Source organism: Manihot esculenta, chromosome 9, assembly GCF_001659605.2.
Source record: "Manihot esculenta cultivar AM560-2 chromosome 9, M.esculenta_v8, whole genome shotgun sequence".
In the NCBI taxonomy this organism is placed as follows: domain Eukaryota; kingdom Viridiplantae; phylum Streptophyta; class Magnoliopsida; order Malpighiales; family Euphorbiaceae; genus Manihot; species Manihot esculenta.
In genome coordinates, this window is record NC_035169.2 from 7,166,933 (window position 1) to 7,188,370 (window position 21,438).

Below are 21,438 nucleotides of genomic sequence, written 5' to 3' on the forward strand. Positions count from 1 at the left end.
AAAGGAAATTAATTAGATGCTCTTTTTTTTCTTTCAGAAAAATTACAATCTAGTCCTATATTATAGAAATCAATTAATTAATAATTTAATTTTAAAAAATATATTAAAATATTTTTAATATTTTAAAAAAATTATTAATTAATTTTTTTATTAATTTTAACAGTTAAATATTATAAATATTTTATTTACAAAAAATATTATAAATATAAAATATTATAAATATATTTAAAATATCGCTAGAAGATTTAATTAATAAATTTTTTATAAATTAAAAAGTTATTTAATAAATTTTTTTAAATTATAAAAATTAAATAATAAAATATTTTACTGATAAAATTTATAGAATGACAAACTGACAAATTTTTTAAAATTCTTATAATGTTTTAGTATATTTTTGAAATTAAAATATTAATTAATAAATTTTTTATAATATAAAAATTAAATAATAAATTATTTTTTAAAAAATATTTGTGTTTATTTTTTATATTATTAAAAAAATTATTAATTAATTTTTTATTTTTAAAAATATATTAAACGTCTTAAAATTTTAAAAAAAATTATTAATTTATTTATTTTTAATTTTAATTATTAAATATTTTATTATTTAATATTTACATTTGAAAAAAAAATAATTAATTTTTTAATTTTACAAAAATATTTATTAATCATACTTTATATATTTATAATATTTTAAATTTTTTTATAATATTTAATTATTAAAATTAATAAAGTAATTAATTAATAAAATTTTTTAAAATATTAAAAATATTTTAATATATTTTTTAAAATAAAATAATTAATTAATAAATTTTTTTAATAATAAAAGATTAAATAATAATTTTTCATTTTTCTGTGTGTATCTTAGACTTTATACCCGTACTTATTAGACACAGGAAGATGAAAGGCTGCGCTGCAGAGAAGATGCTCTTTTTCTTTTTTGGGAAAAAAAGTTGTAAATGTATTATCCTGTTTTCTTTCCTCATAATTATAATTTTTTATTTTTATGTAATTTTAATTCAACTCTTTTATTTCATCAAAAAGTTTATAAGATTTTACTTAAAATAATCTACTTTTATTATCACATGATTTAAAAAATATATTTTAAAAATATAAATTTATTAATAATAACAAAATCACAGTTATCACAAATAATCACACAATAAAGAGAATAATCACAAAAAGATAAGACCCACCCCCTTTATGCTACATATAGAAATTAATATTGTAGCAAAAAAAATCTAAATTCTTTTGAATAGTAATTTTTAATATATTAATTACTTTTTCCTCCTATTTTGAAAATTAAATTATTATAATTAGAAAAAAATCATTATTTTTATTTTTATTTTTATCCTCGGAGGAGTCGGAGGTAAGACTTGCAGCAGACATCGTCGAGGTGCGGGCAGTTGCTTATGTGTCAGCTGTTGAAAATGGGATGCCTCCCGTTCGTTTGCAGCCTTTCCTTGACTTGAACATACCTGCTTTTTAAAAAATAAATTAAAAAAATCTTATATTTTCAAATATTATTTAGTCCAAAATTATATTAAACTGATTTATTTTAATTTTCATATGTTAAAATATTAATTTCACCAATTAAAATATTTATTAATAAAATATATTTTACAATTTTAAACTTTGAGACATTCAAAAATTTTAATTAATAAAAAATTAAATATTTTAACAAAATAATTTTCTGTTAAAAAAATATTTTTCATAAATTAAAACATCTATATTTAAATTTATTAATATATTATTATTTTAAAATTAAAATTAAATAATAAAAAATAAATTATTTTATTTAAAAATATTTTTTAAATATAAATTATTTTTTATAAATAAATAGGGTCTAAAACTAATTATGCAACCGGTGAAACTTCTGCTCTTCGGACGGCTTACTGTCTGCAAGGTAAATATTTTGTTGGCTCAATTTTAAATTAAAATAAATTTAAAAAAATAAAAATAAAATAAAAATAAAAATAAAAATAAAAAAAAGGAAATTCAACAGTTGAAATTATCTAAGAGTAAAAGCTTCAGTGGAGCCTCCGAAAGTGAGAGGAGCAGAGCAAAGGAACACAGATTGCATTAATACAGAGCGGTGCACAAAAACACATGTTCCATTAATACTCGATAAAAACCCATAAAAAAATATATAAACAGTTATTTTTTTAAATAATTGTCTAACACTTTTCTCGTTATTAGTTAATAAGTATTTATTATATTAATTATTATTTTATCTTCTCTTAATTAATTATTAATTATTATATTTTTCAATCAATCAGTTGAAAAATCACAAACATGAAACACGTAAACATTAAAACACACAGAGACTTCAAGGGATTTTTAATTAAATAATAAATTTTTTATATAGTTAAAAATATTTTAAATTAAATTTATTTAATTATTTTTTCTATAACATGTAATAAAATACATTATAAGACTGTTAAAAATAATTAAAAAATATTATTTAGAAGTATATTTGAGTCTTTATTCATTATTTTTAAAAAAAAAAAGATTTTTTTTTTATGCTCGTGGATATGATTTTGATGGATGAGAATGAGACAAATAAAATAAGAAATAGAGAGATGCTGAGACAAATCGTAAGAGAGAGAGAGGAGAGGGAAAAGAGAGGGAGAGACAAAATGAAATCTTATTTAAATTCAATTATTAAATTTATCAGAAAAATAAAAGGAAAATATTCCTGAACATATAATTTTAATTAATTAAAATTTAATTAATTTTGATTTTGTATTAGGCCTATTTGATCCATATTTCAATTCTAATTGAACAGGAAGAAGTTATTTCTTCTTTTTAATTTTTTTCACATATTTGGAACAGTCAGAAAATAATTTAAATATATAAAAATATTTTTCATATAAAATATTTTTTATATGAAATATTTTTAAAAATAATTTTTTTAAAACAATATTAATAAATTTTATATAATAGTGTTAATAAGATTTTTCAAATTTAAAAACTAACTTCTTATATTAAAAAAAGAAAATAATTTTTCTTAAAAATGATTAAATTTTTATTTTCATCAATAATTTTTTTCTTATAATATAAAATATGAAAAATATTTGTTTAAATTTTTTTCATATAACATAAGATATGAAAAATAACTTTTTATTTTGATGAATAAATATTTTTAAATATTTAATTAAAATAATTTTAATATAATAAATTTAATATATCGAATTTATAAATTAATATTTGAATTTTAAATCTAATGTACTCACTACCAAAATCTATTTTAGATAAATAATTAATTAAATGTAAAATATACATTTTATAATAATATTTATAAATTTTTTATATATTTTCATTTAAAAATATAATTTAAATGTTTTTTAAATATTATTTTTTAAAATGAAAAATATGAATAACAAATATATGCTTATATATAAATTATTAATTAAAATATATAAAATCAAACGAGTATAAATATTATTTGAATAATAATAATTAAATTCAAAATAAATTCAAATAATTTAAAATAAATTTTAATTAAATTTAAATTAAATTTAAAATTAATAAATTTAACAAAGTTCAAATATAGTGATTTTCGTGAATTCCTTGTCTATTTACATCGGTTAGACAATTAACTAAGAAAAGGAAAGCAAAACATTAATATAATCTTATGTTTAATAATGCGCGAAAAATAAAATGACAATTTATTCACATAAAATAACTTATATTAAAAATAATTTTTATAAAAAATATTTTTTAATGAAATAGTTTATTTTTTATTATTTAATTTTAATTTAAAAAATAAAATTTATTAACAAATTTATATATAAAACTTAATAAAAATTTAAAAGTGTAAAAAATAATTTCGTGCGAGAGTTAGTAAGAGATCTCTTAGATTCACTCAAATGCACTTATCAAATTAAATCTGTGAATACTAGTATGAGTTATTTTAGTGTTATAAGCGTCTGATACTTTAATATTAATTTAAAATATTTTTTTTATTTTTTTTATTTTAAAAAAATAAATTAATCGTGAATTAAATTATTATAATTTTAATTTATGCTCATTAATAATTTTATCTAAAAATAAAGGTCAAAATATAATTTAAAACTTTTCCATTCAGTTTTAATAATAATAATAATAATAATAATAATAATAATAATAATAATAATAGTAGTAGTGGGCATCACGCAATTGCGACTAGTTTTCTTTGTACTCTTTCTATTTGGTTGGGAATCTAATGCAAAACCATCCCAACAATAAAGTCAAATTCTTTGTAAAAGGGGACAGATAAAAGGCACGCACGGCACGATTTCAAATTCGCCAATTAACCCAAATAATTTAATTATTTTCGTTAATTCATGTTTTTATCTTAAATTTTGAATTTAATTAATTAAACTATATATTTAAAATTTATTATTAAATTTAAATTAAAAATTCAAATCTTGCTGCAATTGAAAGAATATAATTAAAAAAAAATAAAGATGTTAATTTGCATAAAAAGATAGTCAAAAAGAAAAAATATTATTTTTTTAAATAAATCAACCGTACTATTATATTTTTTATTGTCATCCTTAATTTAAATTTTATATTTTTTATTAATTTAATTTTTTTCATATGTCGATTTATTTATGATTTTTTTAAATTTTATTTATGATTTTTTTTATTTACGAAATTTTGGTACCTTTATTTGTTAATTAATTTTTGGAAGATTCGGAATAAGTTAAACTAATTATTTTTTTATTTAAAAAATATTTTTTAAATACAAGTTATTTTTTATAAAATAAATATAATCTTAATAGAAATTTATGGATTGTTATTTCATAATCTTTTTAAGAGTTGAATGTGTTATCATTAATTTTGATTTATAAAAGATAATGAGATGTATTAAATTATTAATTTAATAAAAAAAATCGTAAAAGATAATTTTACAAGTAAGCCTGTATCAGCTTTCAAAGTCTAAGGCTGCGTTTGTTACAGCATTGATATCATTTTCATAATAATTAGGCTATTAATAAACTATTTGTAAGAAAAGGACGAAAGCAAAAGTTATATGATTATATATTAAATTAAATTAAAATTATTAAATTAAATGTTTCAATTTATTAATTATTAAATTTTTAATAAATATATCATGTTTTAATATAATTTAAAAAAAATATTAAATTTATCATTTGATTTAAATTTTATTTAAATTTAATATATATATATATATATATATATATATATATATAATTAAATAAATAAATAAATAATTAGAACCACCATCCTTATCAATGATCCGATAGAAGTCCAAAAGATATATATTATAACACAAACTATCCTTTTCAAGGACCAAAAATCCAACTTTATTAATAATATGATGCAATTATTATCAGGTGACAAAAAAAAATTAAAATTAGGTGACAATCTCCATCTTGCTTCTTATTAATTAATTGCTATCTATAGTCGGCAGATATACAAATCCTTCTCTTTTTTTAAAAAAAAATTAATAAATATAATTACTCTTAAGAAAATCAATATATAAAACATGAATAACAAAAAATTACATACTATAATATACTGAATTTTTATTTTTAAATATTAATTTTAATATTAAAAAATAAAAGGAAAAAAATATTTTAAAAAAATTATTTCATAAAAATTAATAAAAGATATAAACGTAGAAATTAAAAAATACATTATTAATAATCTATAACATGTATGTGAATATTTACAAATGAATTCTTTTTAAAAAATTTAATTCTATAAATAAAGAATGATATTATAGTCCATTTTAGTAATGAATCGATGTCTGTATTTCGTTTTTCTTATGATTTAATGACTGTCAAATTTTTTTTATATGGGAGGCCGGATCCAAAAGAAAAACGTTGGCTCAAAGCTCATCAAACTCTTTTTAAGCAGACCGACCCAACATTTTAGACTTTGATTCGAACGCATGGAGCAAGCTGAGTCCACCATAAACCAAAATTCAATAGAAAATAATTCAATCCAATAATATAACGTGAGAGAAAATAATTAGCTCAATCACTTCGCAATTCTATTTGTGTGCGCGCCAGAAAAATTAAATGACCGTTTGATGTGAAGAGAAATTCTGATATATCTGTACGTACGGATCTGAATGACAAAAATAAATTGTACTGTAACAGAGAAGCGGTTAAATATCTGTTTAAATTATACCGTAATAGAGAAGCGGTTAGACGTCACTGATAGATAAAAGTAAAAAATAAAAAAGAAAAAAACGCATCCCTCTCAATCTAAACTCACATAATCACTATAAAATTCTATTTTTTAAATTTTAGAATATTATAATCTCAGACAGCGACTATAAAATAAATAAGATTTTAAAACATTATAATCTCACACAATCACTATAAAATTTTATTTTTGAAATTTTAGAACATTATAATTAATTGAGAGATTGATTGAATTTGAAAACTTGTTATACCACTCCAGCAAATATAGGTTATAATAATATTTTGTTAATGTCATTTATCTTAAGACATGAAATTTTACTAAAAAAATAATTATAGATTAAGAAAAAATAAAAAATAATAAAATAATAAAGTATTTATGATATAAAATTTGCTTTAAGAGGTTGACCATGTCAATATCATCATCATTGTATTAGTTGGATTATGAACATAGAACAGAAAAGAATATAATAGAATAGTTGAACTCATTTGAGATGATGGGCCCATCCAAATAATTAAAGTTGTCTGTGGGGTCCAAGCCAGCTTTCTTATTTATTAAAAAAAAAACTAAAATACGCTTTCGATTAAAGTGTATATTTTTCCTTGCTTAAAATATTAATTATATAAAAAAATTTAAATAAATTTTTATGAAATTATATGTAATTTTAATTTTTATATGAAAATTTTTTTAAAAAATCATTTATATCTCAGGATTAAGATGGATTTTTTTTATATTTTGTATCATGGAGGAGGTATTTAAATAATTAAGCCTAATTTAAATAAAAAATGATTTTTTTTCTCTAATTTTTTCTAAGGTGAATATGGACTAGAGACGGTAGTGGGTAAAAATATTAATGAAAAATCACTATATTCACATTAAAATCTAAATTCGTACAAAATCTAATTAAAATTTACTTTAAATTACTTTAAATAAATTTTTTTAAAGTATTTAAAAGTTTTTAAAAGAAAACTTTTGTTATCTAAACTGAAGAGGTCATGAATACCAAAACAATAATTTCATAATAATTAAGCCAGCCAATGTACAGACCTTAACCTAATCCCTTATAAATGGTAGGTCCAACTACTGTGTCTTTCTTTTTTTTATATATATATATATTTCCACAAAATTACGAATTTGCATAGCTGAAATTTTAAAAAAAATTATTGAATTTGAAATTCCATAATATTTTTTTTTTTAAGGTGATGATCGAAAATTGAAAAAGTATAATCTGAAAATTTTTAAATTTACTCAGATGTATTTATTAGCAGACTAAATTTGTGAGTGCAAAAATCTATAAAATTTAAATCTGTAACATATTGAAGTAAATAATTCAATTTTAAACTAATCTTAATTTAGTGACATCGGTAAAGATATAACCCAAGCAATAAACTTGAACAATCAATTGGCAAAATTGAGTTAAGTTGGGTTAAATTATAAGACTAGTATTATTCCAAATAAAAAAAAAAATATTTGTTTATTAATGGGTAGGGTGGATTAGATAAAGTTGACAAGTTGAATACTACACTGGGAACTGCTTTTTATAGCAGTAATACCCAAATTTAATTGTAGTTAAGCTAAAGGAGTAGGCAGGTAGTACTTCACTCTTTATTTCTCTTTTTAAGAGAAGTTAAATTCATTAATTCAATTCATCAACTCTGGGAATCCTGAAATTTCGTAAAAATTTAATTAATTTTTTTTAAATTGTTACTTTAACGCATTTATTTTATAAAAGAAAATTTAAATAAATTATTACAAAATTATATATAATTTTTTTTAAAAAAGAAAATAAAATTTTATAAATTAAAAAAGAAATAAATTATTACATTATAAAATAAAATTTAGTAAAAAATAAATAAATTGAATTGAATTCTTGTGAAATTTTTAATTTCAAATTAAAAAAAAAAATCTTACGTATTTTGGTGTTGTTGGCAGCAAGGATATTGATTGAGGGCTTTTGTTAGGCTGCCAATTTATTTCTTTTTTTTTTTTCTTTCTCTTTTGTTGTTTGGTTTTTTTGCCTTTTCAGATTGAAGGCTGCTCAACCATAGCGCCATGGTAGTTTTTTCATCTTACAAGTGGAGAAGCGGTGGCTTTGCTGTTCTATTTTGGATTACATGTTACTACCTGTTACTCTAGGTGAGGTAGTCGCCCGATCCAAAGAAGTACTTCCCGTTTCATATCGTTACCTCCTTCCTAGTTAAGATTTGATCTTATTGGTTTTGGAGCTTATAGTCTCTTCTCTTACTTTCTTTGGGTTACATGTTGCCTCCCTTAGCCCTAGGTGCTGCCATTGTCTCAATCCTGAGACTCTCCTTTCTCTTTGATGGCGTGACTCTGTTGGTTAAATTTGGTAATTTTCTTTTTTTTTTTTCCTTTTAATTTTTGAAACTTTTGATGGTTAGAGATTCCTTTTTGAGTTTTGGGTCAATGTCTCTGTATATTTTTATAGGTATTTCTTTCCATTTTTGTGCTGGATTTCCCTTCACTTCAAGTAGTCTTCCTTCTCCTTTGGCCATCGACAGTTCAAATTCACTTGTGCTTTATTCGAATTTGTAGCCGGATCAAATTTTTATGTTTGGGTTTTAGGATTTCTTTGAGCTTAATATTTTCTTTATTTTTTTAGATTTTAATTTTTCTAACCGTTGAGCTTATTGGGCTTGTAACTCGCAATAAATTAATATCTTTGAGAAAAAAAAATCTTGTCATTCAATTAAGCCATAAATCAAGACCATATCCCAACTGATTTTGACTAGTGTAGACCAGGATAGCCTATCTAAAAAAGCATAGGGCATCTCCAAAAGAAACGCAGCAGTTGGGGCTAAATGATTGAACTCCCAGTACCTAAAAGCGAAAAAAAGAAAAAAGGAAAAGTCAGATATGTGCTCCACAAATATTTTAATTCAATGGAAACACTGATATTTACAAATTAAGAGAGTGAAGAATAGTAATGTTTAATTATCCATTGTTACTACTAAAACAATCAGTATTATCTAAAAGATGGAATTTAAATATGGATACCATGAATGGGACCCATTTGGCCTTAGATGGGTAAATGGTGATTGTTAATGATAGCAAACGGACACCCACCTGCCCCTAAAAGTACACACCAACGCCCTTTAGTCTAATCACTATCAACACATAACAACGTTTCCAACACCAATCATACAATACCCATTCAATTTTATATATTCTTAATCTTAATTTTAGTAAACTGTTTCTATCAGACAAAGTCTCGGTCATTACACTACGAAACAGACACTCTGCTATTTATCAAAGACATGTCGATGGTCGAAGAGCTTATTGATTCTTTGGATGACTTGCAAGTTTTAAGAAAGAAAATAACTACACATATAATGGAGATTGGAGAAATGTTGAAGAGGGAAATGTATTACTGTTGATGTATGTGAGAATCACTGGGAGTGGTTCGCCTCAACTCCAAACGTGAAGAACGAGGCCGAGATCTGCGCAGCAGCTCCAATATAAATTATAATTCCTTGAACATAGTCTTTTGGCTATTCTTGATTTTTACTGGAATAAATAATCCAAGGCCGCATGAATGTCTCGCAAAGGGTTTGCAATTTGCCATATCCAGACCAAGTACGAGGAAACATGATTGACAACTATTCTACAGTCGATCAATAAAAATTCTATGTTTATCCACACTTCATTGCCGTCTGTAAATATCTATCCACTCATCATTCCCACAACACTTCACTAATCTTTCTTCTGGTCTCACACGTTTGAAACATCAACAGAAATACAATCAGCCGTCAACCAGGGGAATAAATATAGATGCATCTCTTCTCTCTCTCTAGCTAGATAATGTTGGTTTTTATACTAAAAAACCATAATCATTGACATTCAAGTAGCAATGGCTGAGTTCATCTCGCTAAGAATGCGGTGGTAGGTATGGTGATCCGATGTGTCTCTAAATCCAGGAATGAAGTCTGAAAAGAATCTCAGAACTGCAGCAAGATGTTGTGAATCATTGGAGGCTAAAGCTGCTTCAAGAAACATTGAAGGCCGGACAGTATTGACCTGGAAAAACAACCGAGTATTTGTCAATGAATTCTTGAGACCGACAACCTAGAAAAATGCTCCACCTAATGTTTTGGTAAAACCATGAGAGTCCTTTCTGGATGATAAAAGCTTGGAAAAGGGTAGGATGAAGAAACTAAAAGTAAAGAAAGAACCACATAATTCAAACTGTCAAATTAGAGAAATTTATTACTTCAGTGAAATAACAGAAGATCTTTGCACAAAATATCTTTAAAAAATTATTAGAGATAAAAATGATTTTTCTTTTCTTGTTAAAGAATAAATTAGGTTCATTTTCAACAAAACACTCTCCAGTGCTGCCAAGAGTGAATAAAACATAAATGGCCAGATCCGAAGGCAAGAGTTGCAACTTCTATGAGCTTGGATATTTTAGATTAGTTAATATAGAAGTCCATCTTCTCTCAGGAACTGGCACTAAAAAAGAATACCTTGTGCTTCCTTGCATAGCGCAATGCTTCAAGGTAGTACCCATCTTGCACGAGTAGCACCACATAATCATGATGAAAGGAGAGATGTCTCACCATATCCAGACCCAACTTCCTGATTTGGAAATTTTGTCGACCTGACTCTAGGAGTTGCATTGCTACTTCTTTTGAGGGCTCAAGAACCTGTGATGCAATAATTCTCACAGATAATGAAAACAAAGCTTAAACATACAACATAGGGTTGTCGTGATTTCAAGGAAACTTTTACGAAATTTCAGAACCTTGTTTACGATGAACAATGTGAGTTCTGTATACCGCTCATTGCGCGCTAGAAGCTGTATAGTCAGCACATAGAGGTTGGGATGAACCTTAATCTTTTCCAAATTTGTGCTACAACATTGGAAACAAATAAGTCAAAGGGGCAAAACCAAATATACACACAAACATGTAACTTCAAATAGTAAAATGATATAAGAGAAAACATGCACAACAATTTTTCAAGTAATCTTCTCAGAATCACTCTTCTGGTCCAAATGACCTGATAGGTGCATGGAACATGCTACAACCAAGCCTGGAGATTGTTTGTTGAGGTTTCCTAGTCCATTAGAACCCAAAAAAAAGGCCACTAGTTTGATTAGCTTTCTATGCTGATCCACAAGGAAGAGTGCAACTTGTCAATTATTTTGATATAATAGCCAAATAGCTGCAATGACCAAATGTTTTTACTTAAATAGTTTCAACTTACTAATACTGATATTCTTAGTGGGACCAGGTGTTAGTGCCATTTTTCCATCATGCCATTTGGCCTCATCAACGACCATGATGCGATGATATCCCTCTAATTCATATCATGGAGAAACTTTGCATGAAAATGCTTGCAAGGCAAATTCTTGTGGAGCTTGGTTAAGATGGATTATTGTAGCACAAAAGATTATGAACTTCCTTTTGACTATAGTAGTAGCATTAAAAAAACTGAATCATCTATAATCGACGGCTTACCTGCGAAGGAATTCAACAATGACGGAAACCAAGTAAGATGGTTCTCCCACCATCTCTTCCTCGACTGGAGCAAACACAAAGCTATACATCTCATCAGGTGAAATTGCCGGTGAAGTAAGTAGCAGTTCCTGCCGCTCGGAAATACTAGCATTTAGTGGGTTGTTACCAAGTCCAGGACGCTGATTCTGAGAAGACGATGGCTGAACTTCACTGCTAACACTTTCAGTAATCAATATGTTAACCTTGTCCACCTTTTGAAGACTTCTTGTGGTGGTCTTTAAGGATTCAAAATGTGTGCCATCTTCAGAGTCTGAAGTGGAAATATTTGAAGATCTGTTGAAGGATTCTTTCTCAACTCTGGTACCAGATTCATGTTCATATGATTTTCCAAGTGTATCAATCCCACTTGCAGATATATTGGCAGTGGACCTGGGACTACTTACATGTTCCCCACTGGAAACTGAAGTCTTCTCCACTTTTATTCCCTTAAGATAGCTGCCCGTTTTGATTGAGTGGGAATAGTTGCTAACAAGTACATCTATTGCCCTGGCAACCATGGACACTGGTCTCCTTTCCAAGATGACAGTACGTAATATTGCCAGGCACAGCTGTTTAGCCTGAACCAGCAGGGGCATCCAATAACCGTAAGCTAATGACTAAGGGATAAGAATCCATAACTAAATAGAGCCCTTGAAGAGTACAGAAAAATTAAATCATTCCATGAAACAGAACTCATACTAAATATGAACACTAATTTTTATCACTGATTCTAAGAAGTGACATCCCATATATTCCATTTTTATCGAAATGACCAATATATTCTCATGTGTAATTAATTTCATTTTTATCACAAAGAGCCACCATTTAAAAAATGAAAAGAGTATATCAAACTACAAGAAGCACCCTCCACCTTATTAGCTTCCAACTTCCGTCGCTGCAGGAACTCTAGCACTGAAGGAACTTCAGAGCTACTTGCAGAAATTGCCTGCAAGAAAAAAGAAAAGACTAATTAAATGATAACTGTTATATTGGTAAGCATAAGCTTAGGGATTTTATTTCTTTCCTACTTGGGGGTTTGAGTTGTATATATTTGCGTGTGTGTATGCGTTATGAATGAATTTTGGTGTTTTCCCTTATTTTTTTTTTTTTTTTTTTTTCAGATTTTTCCAGTTCAAATTAACATGGTATTAGAGGTTAATACATTCCTTTTCTTTATCAGAATTTTGGTGTTTTCACTTTTGGTTTTGAAAGAAAACTACTGATGAAAATGGTGACCAATTTGTCTCAGCACCAGACAAGGGAGGTTCTTTTCGCCACCGATCAGGTTGTTTGGAAGAATCCAAGTCACTGGAGGATGGGCAAGTAGGTCCAAGCGCCTCCTTTAATTTGCACCCCTGTCTCATGTCCTAGCGTGTGATGAGGCATTAGGCCTTTTCCCATGACATGCTTTCACTTTCTGGCGTAGCCTTGATGAGGTTAGTGCAACCCCATGGGCTGCATTGTCTGTTAGTGTGTTTTTGTTGGTGTCCTAGATCTGGAAGCCTATGGAACCCTATGAGTTCTTTTCTGCATAATATGCTAATTTTTGCTTTTGTTGATTGAGTTCACAACTATATTTCTTGATTTGGAGCTTTGGCCTACTTGACTGCTATGATTTTAACACCTTGTATTATTTGAAATTAAAAATGTGGGTTCGGCATTGTGTAGCTCTGAAAGTTTGATCTTTAAGAAGATCATGACAATATAATGGCAGAAAATAAAAACATCCTACTGTCTACAGAGGAACATGCTCAATTCTGTCGATATCAGACATCATCAAAGTCCACTGCTCTTACCAGTTACCACTGTTTATTGCAAGACCTTATGATGAAGCGAATTATTGATAAAGATCATGAGTCTAGAGGTCCCTACATTTTGGATAAACAATTGCTAAGGTCTCTTGTCTCTTCTACTATCTGAACTCTTTTTGAAGTTCATCCTTCGTATCAGTTCGCCAAATATCATCGTTTACTTGCAATTTCTAGAGTCAATAGACAAGCTCCTTTCCTTTTTGAGTTCATCCACTCTTATGCTTAGTGTCTATGCTCAACTATCTCAAAATTTGGTTTCAATATTTTATCACATTTGTTGATAATTACTCTCATGTTACTTAATTATATTTAATTAAGAGTTGTTCTAAATTATTCTCTATGTCTGTGCCTCTTTGTGCTGAAATAAAAACACATTTTAATGTTTTTGTGCACACAACATGACATTATAACACCAAACGATACCTTTTCAATTACCCTTCAATCTTATATGACCTAGAATGGCATTCTCCATCAATCTTATTGCGTTGATACACCTTCACAGAATGGGGTTCCCAAAAAAAAAAAAATTCCTGAGGTAGTCCAAGCACTTCTTTTACAAATTGAAGTTCCTAAGCAATTTTGGTTAATGTCGTCTCTACCACTTGTTTTCAAATTAACATTCCTAAGCAATTTTGAGCCTTTGATAACTATGTCCTCCATTTATAAGAGATGGGGAGAGGAAGATGATATGTGGGTAGGTGCTGTAACCCACTGTGTCAGTTACCCAAATCTTCCTGCAGCTACTCCAGCATTGGTCCAGCCTCTTGTTATCCATGTCTTTTCAAGATGACCAGACTCATGAGTCATGACACATATCCTTCACTAGCCTCTTCATTGTCAAATCTAGTCTCAGGTGAATAATTCTAGTCTTGATCTTCCTATTTCTCTTCGAAAAGGTAAATGTCAGTGTACTTATCCTATTTCTTTCTTTGGTTCTTGTGATTATTTGTTTCCTTCTTTCAATTCATTTATTGCATCCTTAGATTCTATTTCAATTTCTAAAATTGTTCATGAAGCCTTGTCTCACAACCTGGCTGTCATGCTGCTTTGAAAGAGGAGATGGTGGCTTTCCATGGTAAAGACACCTGAGATTTGATAAATTTGCCTACAGGGAAGACAGTTTTTAGGTGTAAATGGACATTAACAGTAAAATTTAATCCTGCTGGTTTAATGACTTGTTTTAAAATTGTTTCATTGCTAAAAGGTATGCTCAAACTTATGATGTTGATTATTCTGATTCTTTTTCTCCAATAGCCAAACTTGCCACTTTCATCCATTTATTACTGCAGCAACTATTTATAACTGGCCTTTACACTTATTAGATATCAAAAATGCTTTTTACATGGTGATCTTCAAGAGAAAGTCTATTTAGAGTAACCACTTATGCATGTTGCTTAGGGAGAGTGTGGGCAAGTGCATAGAACATGAATCTTTTTATGGTATAAGACAAAGTCCTCATAGTTGGTTTGGGAGGTTCAACTATACAATTTAGGCACTTGCAATGCAGAAGAGTAACTGTGATCACTCGGTATTTTACTTATAGTGTAAGCCTAGCATAATCTTACTAATTGTATATATTGATGATATTGTTATTACTAGGAATGACAAGGCATTTGAAAAGTTTTTCAGATTTAAATTGGGCGTGATCCAAGACTAATAGAAGATCCATTACTTAATATTGGTCTTTGCTGGAGAAAATTTGGTATTTTGAAAAAGAAACAAATTATAGTATCTCCGTGTGGTGCAAAATCATAATATAAAGCTATGGCAGAATCTATGTGTCAGGTAATATGGATACATCAACTATTCAATGAAATTGGTCTTAAGACCTCACCACTAGCTAAGTTGTAGTGTCATAATCAAGCTGCTCTCCACATTAATTCTAACCTTGCATTTCATGAGCGAACAAAACATATTGAGATTGATTGCCATTTCCTTTTGGAAAAGATTCAGCAAAAGATTATCTCGACAAGACATGTCAAAACTATAGAGCAACTGGGACTCATCTTTTCAAAAGCTCTTAATGGAGCTCCAGTTGATTACATAATATATATATATATATACACACACACACAAACAACAACTATAAGATGAAATGACATGTAACAGAAAATTAATAAAACTTACCTCTAAGTCTAGATGGATCTTCCACAACAAATTGTTAGCAATATCGCATACAAGGTCAGGAACAAGAAATGTCCAGTTATCTCCATAAATGATTGCTTCATGATCACCTATGTTGGCCTCTGCACTTTCATCACCACTAAACCGAGAGGAAGAAGAATTGGACCTAGGGAAACCTCTAAACAGTAGTGGAAGTGGAGCAGAGATGGGTGCTCGAGAATCAGCAAATATGTCATAGATTATAACAACTTTTGCGTCGACTTGATGAACAAGCAGTACATTATCAACTACACTAACTGCAATCTTGCTAGAATAAATTGGCAAGGAACCCTGCAAAAGCACAGGACTGTTTCAGATTCTAGCTACTGATTTGTTTCACTAGTTGGAATTCCTTCAATTTTCTATAAATTATTATCGGAGAAATAAGGTTGTTGAAATAGATGTGCAGAAATACCATCATGGAAAGGATGCATTTGTAGGAATTAGGAAACTGGAACTGGCATCAATTAAAGAAAATTGACAAAAGGAAAATTGAGATGGTTTGATGTATACATCATAAATCAGCAAATGCCCCAATACAAAAGTTGAGGAAATTGAAGTTAAATGAGACAAGAAAGTGAGGGGCATACTAAGGACGATATGGGGAAAACACTGAGAAACAAAGTTATCAGCTCTCAGTTTATCTTTCTGAATATAAGCCCAAAACTGAATGGAATGGAGAGAAAAAGATCTACATGGCTGCCTGCTTGAGATTAAGACTTTATTTAGATGATTTGCATAAATTATTTTCTTATAAATTGATTTTTCTTTTTCCATTTGAATGTTATAATTCATGAAAGATAAAATGCAGATCAAATGCCCAAGGAATCAGCTGCAGGTATGTCTGTCCACACAAATGGTAATTTACACCAAAGCCTTCAGAAGGTTCAACTCCTCACCCATTTAATAGAGGGTAATAGAACAATTAAAGCATGTTCTCCAACTTCATAGTCACTTTCCAAAATTGGGGAGAAACAGATATTTCTCCTTCAGTAACTAATGACTATTTAGGACCAAGTTCAGAATGCAGGAAATTATTTACTATAGAGGGACTTGACCAAGGATAAAACAACAAAGAATCAACAAAACACCGTCAACCATAATGACAACCAATGGTCGTCTAAAAAGCAAAATGACCATCCCAAGGTGACTATTGGTAATAAATAAGAGGGAGGATTTCCTCACTATGGTTAAATTTTATTTGTCACCACTATAAATAATTAAGTATCCACCTTTAGCAAATGCCTAAGAAGAAAAAAGTGAAAGGGGAGTTTAGAACAAGAATTTACCTGTTGTACAACAGCATCACGATAAAATCTATATGAGTGTAGCAGCATTGCTACTCTGTCAATTTGCATGCAATATATTCTCCCATAACTGAAATATTGACAAGTTCACAATTACTACAAAGGGCAACTTGTATGTATTAGTGTAAGAAACCAAACCAGGAAAACCTACACAGTCACAATATAGATATCTTCCGCAGCCAGGACAGGCTTATTGTTAGCCTCAGGTTTGGCCATTGCCATCTCAAACCTTGGCAAGCGAACAACTCCAGCAGATGAGAGCTGGACAGAATAAATAGCAACCGCATCAGGTTATTAAGAAACTAAGTGTTACTCATAAATGTCAAGAAGTTCTAGTTGATTGCCACATCAAACATTCCATATCTGCTGCACCTGGACTAGTATATGTTCTGATGATAAAAGTAAGTTGTTATGCTCTTAACATTCATCCATTTATGATACTTGCATGTTTGTTTTTAGATGAACAAAAATCAAATTTAAATGTATCGGTATATTGTTGCACCTAGTATAATTTTCCTGGCAGACTAATCAGCTGAAGAAACTTATTCAACTTTAGCATCGACTAAATAAAACTCAACATGATAATGATGATTGCAAAGGCACCTGAAATCCAGTGAATGTCTTGCATTGCATTCCTGAAGCAAGAAGAACCAAACGACTCTCATGTGTATAGACATACCAACTGACATTCAATCTCCTTGTCTCCACCAAGTCAAGCAATTTTGACTCATAATCACAGGTAAGCAAATCGAGCCCACTGAGATTAAAACTCTAGTTTAATGCACGAGTAAGGAAACATCTTCGTAACATACAAAAATGAAGAATTTTGCCAATATAGAAAAATGTAAAAGAAGAAAAAAGAGAACATATTACTACAAGGACCTAGACCTTTTCTTTATCTATTTGAGGTGCAGTAACCGAGCTGCAAGAGTATCCATACGATGTTGGCAGAAAGTACATTTAATTTTTATTGGGTACCCACTAGTCCACTACCAAGTAAGAATATTTATACTGCTGATTCCAAAATTATGTAACTAACTACAAGAATGGTGAATGCTAATTCTATGTTCTAATAGACCCGAAAGAGTTCAAAATGCAAACTTTTTTTTCAATTTTACTCAACTTATGATAATTGTAAATGTAGGCCACCAAGCACATTCATCCTTTAATAGTGAAATGTTTCATACACAGCACATAGAATACTCTATATTGTTTAATATTCTAAACACATTGAGAAGTTAATAAAAGAATGGTAGTGCATTCTGTAACAGTGATTAAGCAACTTAGCATACAGAAAATTATCCATACCTTGTTTTCACAAGTACAAAATCACAAAGTGGACAATCAGTCCAAAAGAATCCCAGTATACTCTCTGACTCTGACCTACACTTGTGACTGAAGGTTCCCCCAGATTCTCTATGCCAAATCTGTAGCTCTTGACTAGATCGTTGGATTGCTATGAACTTTGCATCTAAAGAATATCGAATAGATAAGATGGGACCTTCACTTATTGTATCGGATACAGGCGCAACATGTGGATCAAAGGGAACAGTTTTCCAAGAAAACACCTGTATCAAAGGGGGAAAATGATATACAAAGAATGAAGATAAAAAACCATTTATTTGAAAAAAGATTGATTTGTAATAACATTTAAGTATGTAACAACCAACATTTGAAAATTCTTGATGATGTATTTAAATGTTGCATGCATGAATATTTAATTATTTAATCATATTACCTGATTAGATGTTGGGGCAAGCAGCAACTTACTCCCATCATCATAGTATAAACCCCTTGATCCTGGAATTCTACATTGTAGAGGCGGATATTGAACATAAACATGCGACAGACCACCAGACCCACTAAAACTAACAGTATGCTGTGAACTCGATGCTTTCCCAGACATACTTTTTTGCTTCCCAAACTTGAGAACAAAATAAGATAGTATCTGGCAAGTATTGAAGTGCGCAAAACCTAAGCCAGAGCTATATGCTTCACTAACACTGTAAAATGGAATCAAATCAATGGAACAGCAAGAAATAGATGAGTTATGAATCAAATTAAAAGAACAGGTAAAAACTAGAGCCAGAAGTGCATTACCATCCCCAAGAAAGTGTTGCGTCCTTTTTTGGGTTTTTGGATGCAACTGTTATTGCTGTATTTCCACCACACTGAGTGTTTAAAACTGCTTGCTTCAGTAGATGCCTAAATTATTAAAAGATGAGTGCCTAAACCTTTCCACGAAGCTGTCAAGCAAAACAAAGAAATTATCTAAGAACATCTCCAAAAGAAGGCAAATGACATGAGTTTTATTGTCCTCTTTCTTTTTCTTATTTTGGGGCCTCACATGCAGCAATTTATTTCTTATCAACAAAAAAAGCACAATACCGTATTCTGCATGCAATTCTTCAATGCAAGAAATTCTTTCAGGCAAATATCACGCTCAATTTCTGGAACCTTTGCAGCAACACATCCCCCATACTCTTTTGCCTGACTTATGAGAATTTAATGAAAGTTTTGCATGAGGGAGATGAGCAGACTTCATAGTTATCACATATCTTACAGAACACAAATTTGGCAAAGCAAAAACATACAATCAAGCTTTGCATCAGGGAAAAGGAAAAGGGATAAGTAACTTGCCACAGACGAACTGGAATTCTTCATGCATATGCAGACGCAAACACGATTTATTGATAATTAATTCAAAGTTATTTAGCCAAAATCTTTGATAGAACTTTTACAGAATATTCTTAGGCTGTGAAAACTACCAGTTCAACAGGCTAAACCATAATAAAGGCCATATCTTTTCATTTTTTTTTCATTTGGTTTTTCTTTTTTCAAAGCATCTCCAAAAATTTTATGCCTGTAGCTATAATTTCATGCAAAAAAATCACCTCACCCATTGTTTAGATTTCTTCTCATATCTTGGAAGACCATATATCTATATTTGCAGGGTTATTGTCCCTTTGTACTTCTAATGGTTAAATGTTCAACTGAAAAGCACTTAGATGCCATTAAGGCAGCTTCAAAATTGTACTTACTAGAGAAAGACATGTCTTCAAGACACTAATTTGAAGCCTATGGACAAACCTGGGCAGCACAGTTCACTAAAATGCGCTTGAGTGTCGAAGTAGTATTCCTCTCTTTCATGTCCACAATACTATAAAAGAGAAGCCTACAAGGAAACAAAAATATTACAGACAAATGACAATGTCTTAATGAATCGCTGTCAAGGGTTCAATGCACAGGTATAAAAATCAACCACACACAGAAACCATTTTTCTTTTCCCCAACAATAGGAATTTTCAACAACAAACAACAGATACTAGGAATTTCATTTAAAGTTTGCAACCGTGAAAGCTAACTACTTGCTAAATCGAGTCTTTTCAGAGACAATGGAGACACAATTTCATCTAATTCCAAGCAGTTGTCTAATATAAGCTGGTTATGGGAGCAAAATAACTCTAGAAAAATACATGATGAGATACCCTGCAGTCTGCACTCTGCAGTGATAATGCAAGTGAGCAAACAGCATAACAGGACAAATCAGGGAATACAACAATGCATTCGTAATGGCCAAAGGAAACAACAACAAAGAGGGCCAAATTTCCAGAAAAGAGTTGAAATCCTTCCATTTACAGAATCGCATGACTTGGTATGACAATATAGACACACACAGTACAAAATAAGCCAAATGCAAATATACCAAAACAAAAAAAAGGTGCTTAATTAACTTATTTGCATGGAAAAATACAACACACCTCACAATACTCAACTCCTAACAAAAACTCAGGAATGATAAGTAACAGTATATTGGAAATGAAATCACACTTTCTCATCTTCCCTTCAATCTTCTTATCGCTTCCCCCCCCCCCCCTCCCTTAGCCTACTGCAAATAGAAATTTTCAGCATTACTTTCTTTCAGGGAAACTACTCATTTCTCGAAGGCAATAAACATATTTCTTTGATTAAAATTGGATGGAAGAGGGGGGGGAGGGGAAGAGAGAGAGTTGACCAACAAAAACCCTAATCCCCAATAAAGCTCGATAAGCTACTGTCTCAAGTATCTAGGACGATCTTAACCAATAGAAGTATGTGCGATAATTTGCTTCAAATAATCGTATAATCTGAGAAAATATAAAATTGAACGTCAATTATCCTAACATTAACCGACATTAGAAATTTAGAATCAATAAAATTCGTTCCCAAACAAACAATAAATTAGAGTCTAACTCAAATTTAGTATAAGACAATATTTAGGAATTTAATCAACAATAAACAAAGAAAATGAGATGAAACGTAAGAAGCGAAGGAAAATACCTAGATAATTGACCATTGATTTTGCTTGCCTGTTTGGCTGCTGGGAAAAAAGCAGTTACCTATAGTGGGAAAGCCGAAGAAACCAACTAACAGTCAAATCCCAGAATTTGAGTCACTGCTCTTGTCCTCGCAAGTAACGCAAGCGACTGCCACGTG

At 29.2% G+C, this 21,438-nt stretch overlaps 1 protein-coding gene across 4 annotated transcripts; it reads right to left on the reverse strand.

The window, feature by feature from the left end:
* Positions 1-9,772: 9,772 nt before the first annotated feature.
* On the reverse strand, positions 9,773-21,438 carry LOC110621900 (regulator of MON1-CCZ1 complex). 4 transcript variants are annotated; one of them, XM_043959610.1, is made up of 15 exons: positions 21,283-21,438; positions 20,053-20,137; positions 19,351-19,452; positions 19,063-19,208; positions 18,701-18,965; positions 18,271-18,530; positions 17,566-17,719; positions 17,114-17,223; positions 16,945-17,032; positions 15,620-15,946; positions 12,553-12,627; positions 11,643-12,259; positions 10,925-11,033; positions 10,740-10,826; positions 9,773-10,197 (listed from the first exon to the last, which is right to left on the reverse strand). In XM_043959610.1, the coding sequence occupies exons 5-15, from the start codon at positions 18,866-18,868 to the stop codon at positions 10,021-10,023; spliced, it is 2,172 nt and encodes a 723-aa protein (XP_043815545.1). In that variant the 5' UTR covers positions 18,869-18,965; positions 19,063-19,208; positions 19,351-19,452; positions 20,053-20,137; positions 21,283-21,438; the 3' UTR covers positions 9,773-10,020. The 4 variants fall into 4 exon arrangements, with proteins under 4 accessions (XP_043815545.1, XP_021621879.1, XP_021621881.1 ...); XM_021766187.2 differs by having other exon boundaries at positions 10,647-10,826; positions 21,283-21,437; XM_021766189.2 differs by lacking the exon at positions 19,351-19,452 and having other exon boundaries at positions 10,647-10,826; positions 21,283-21,437.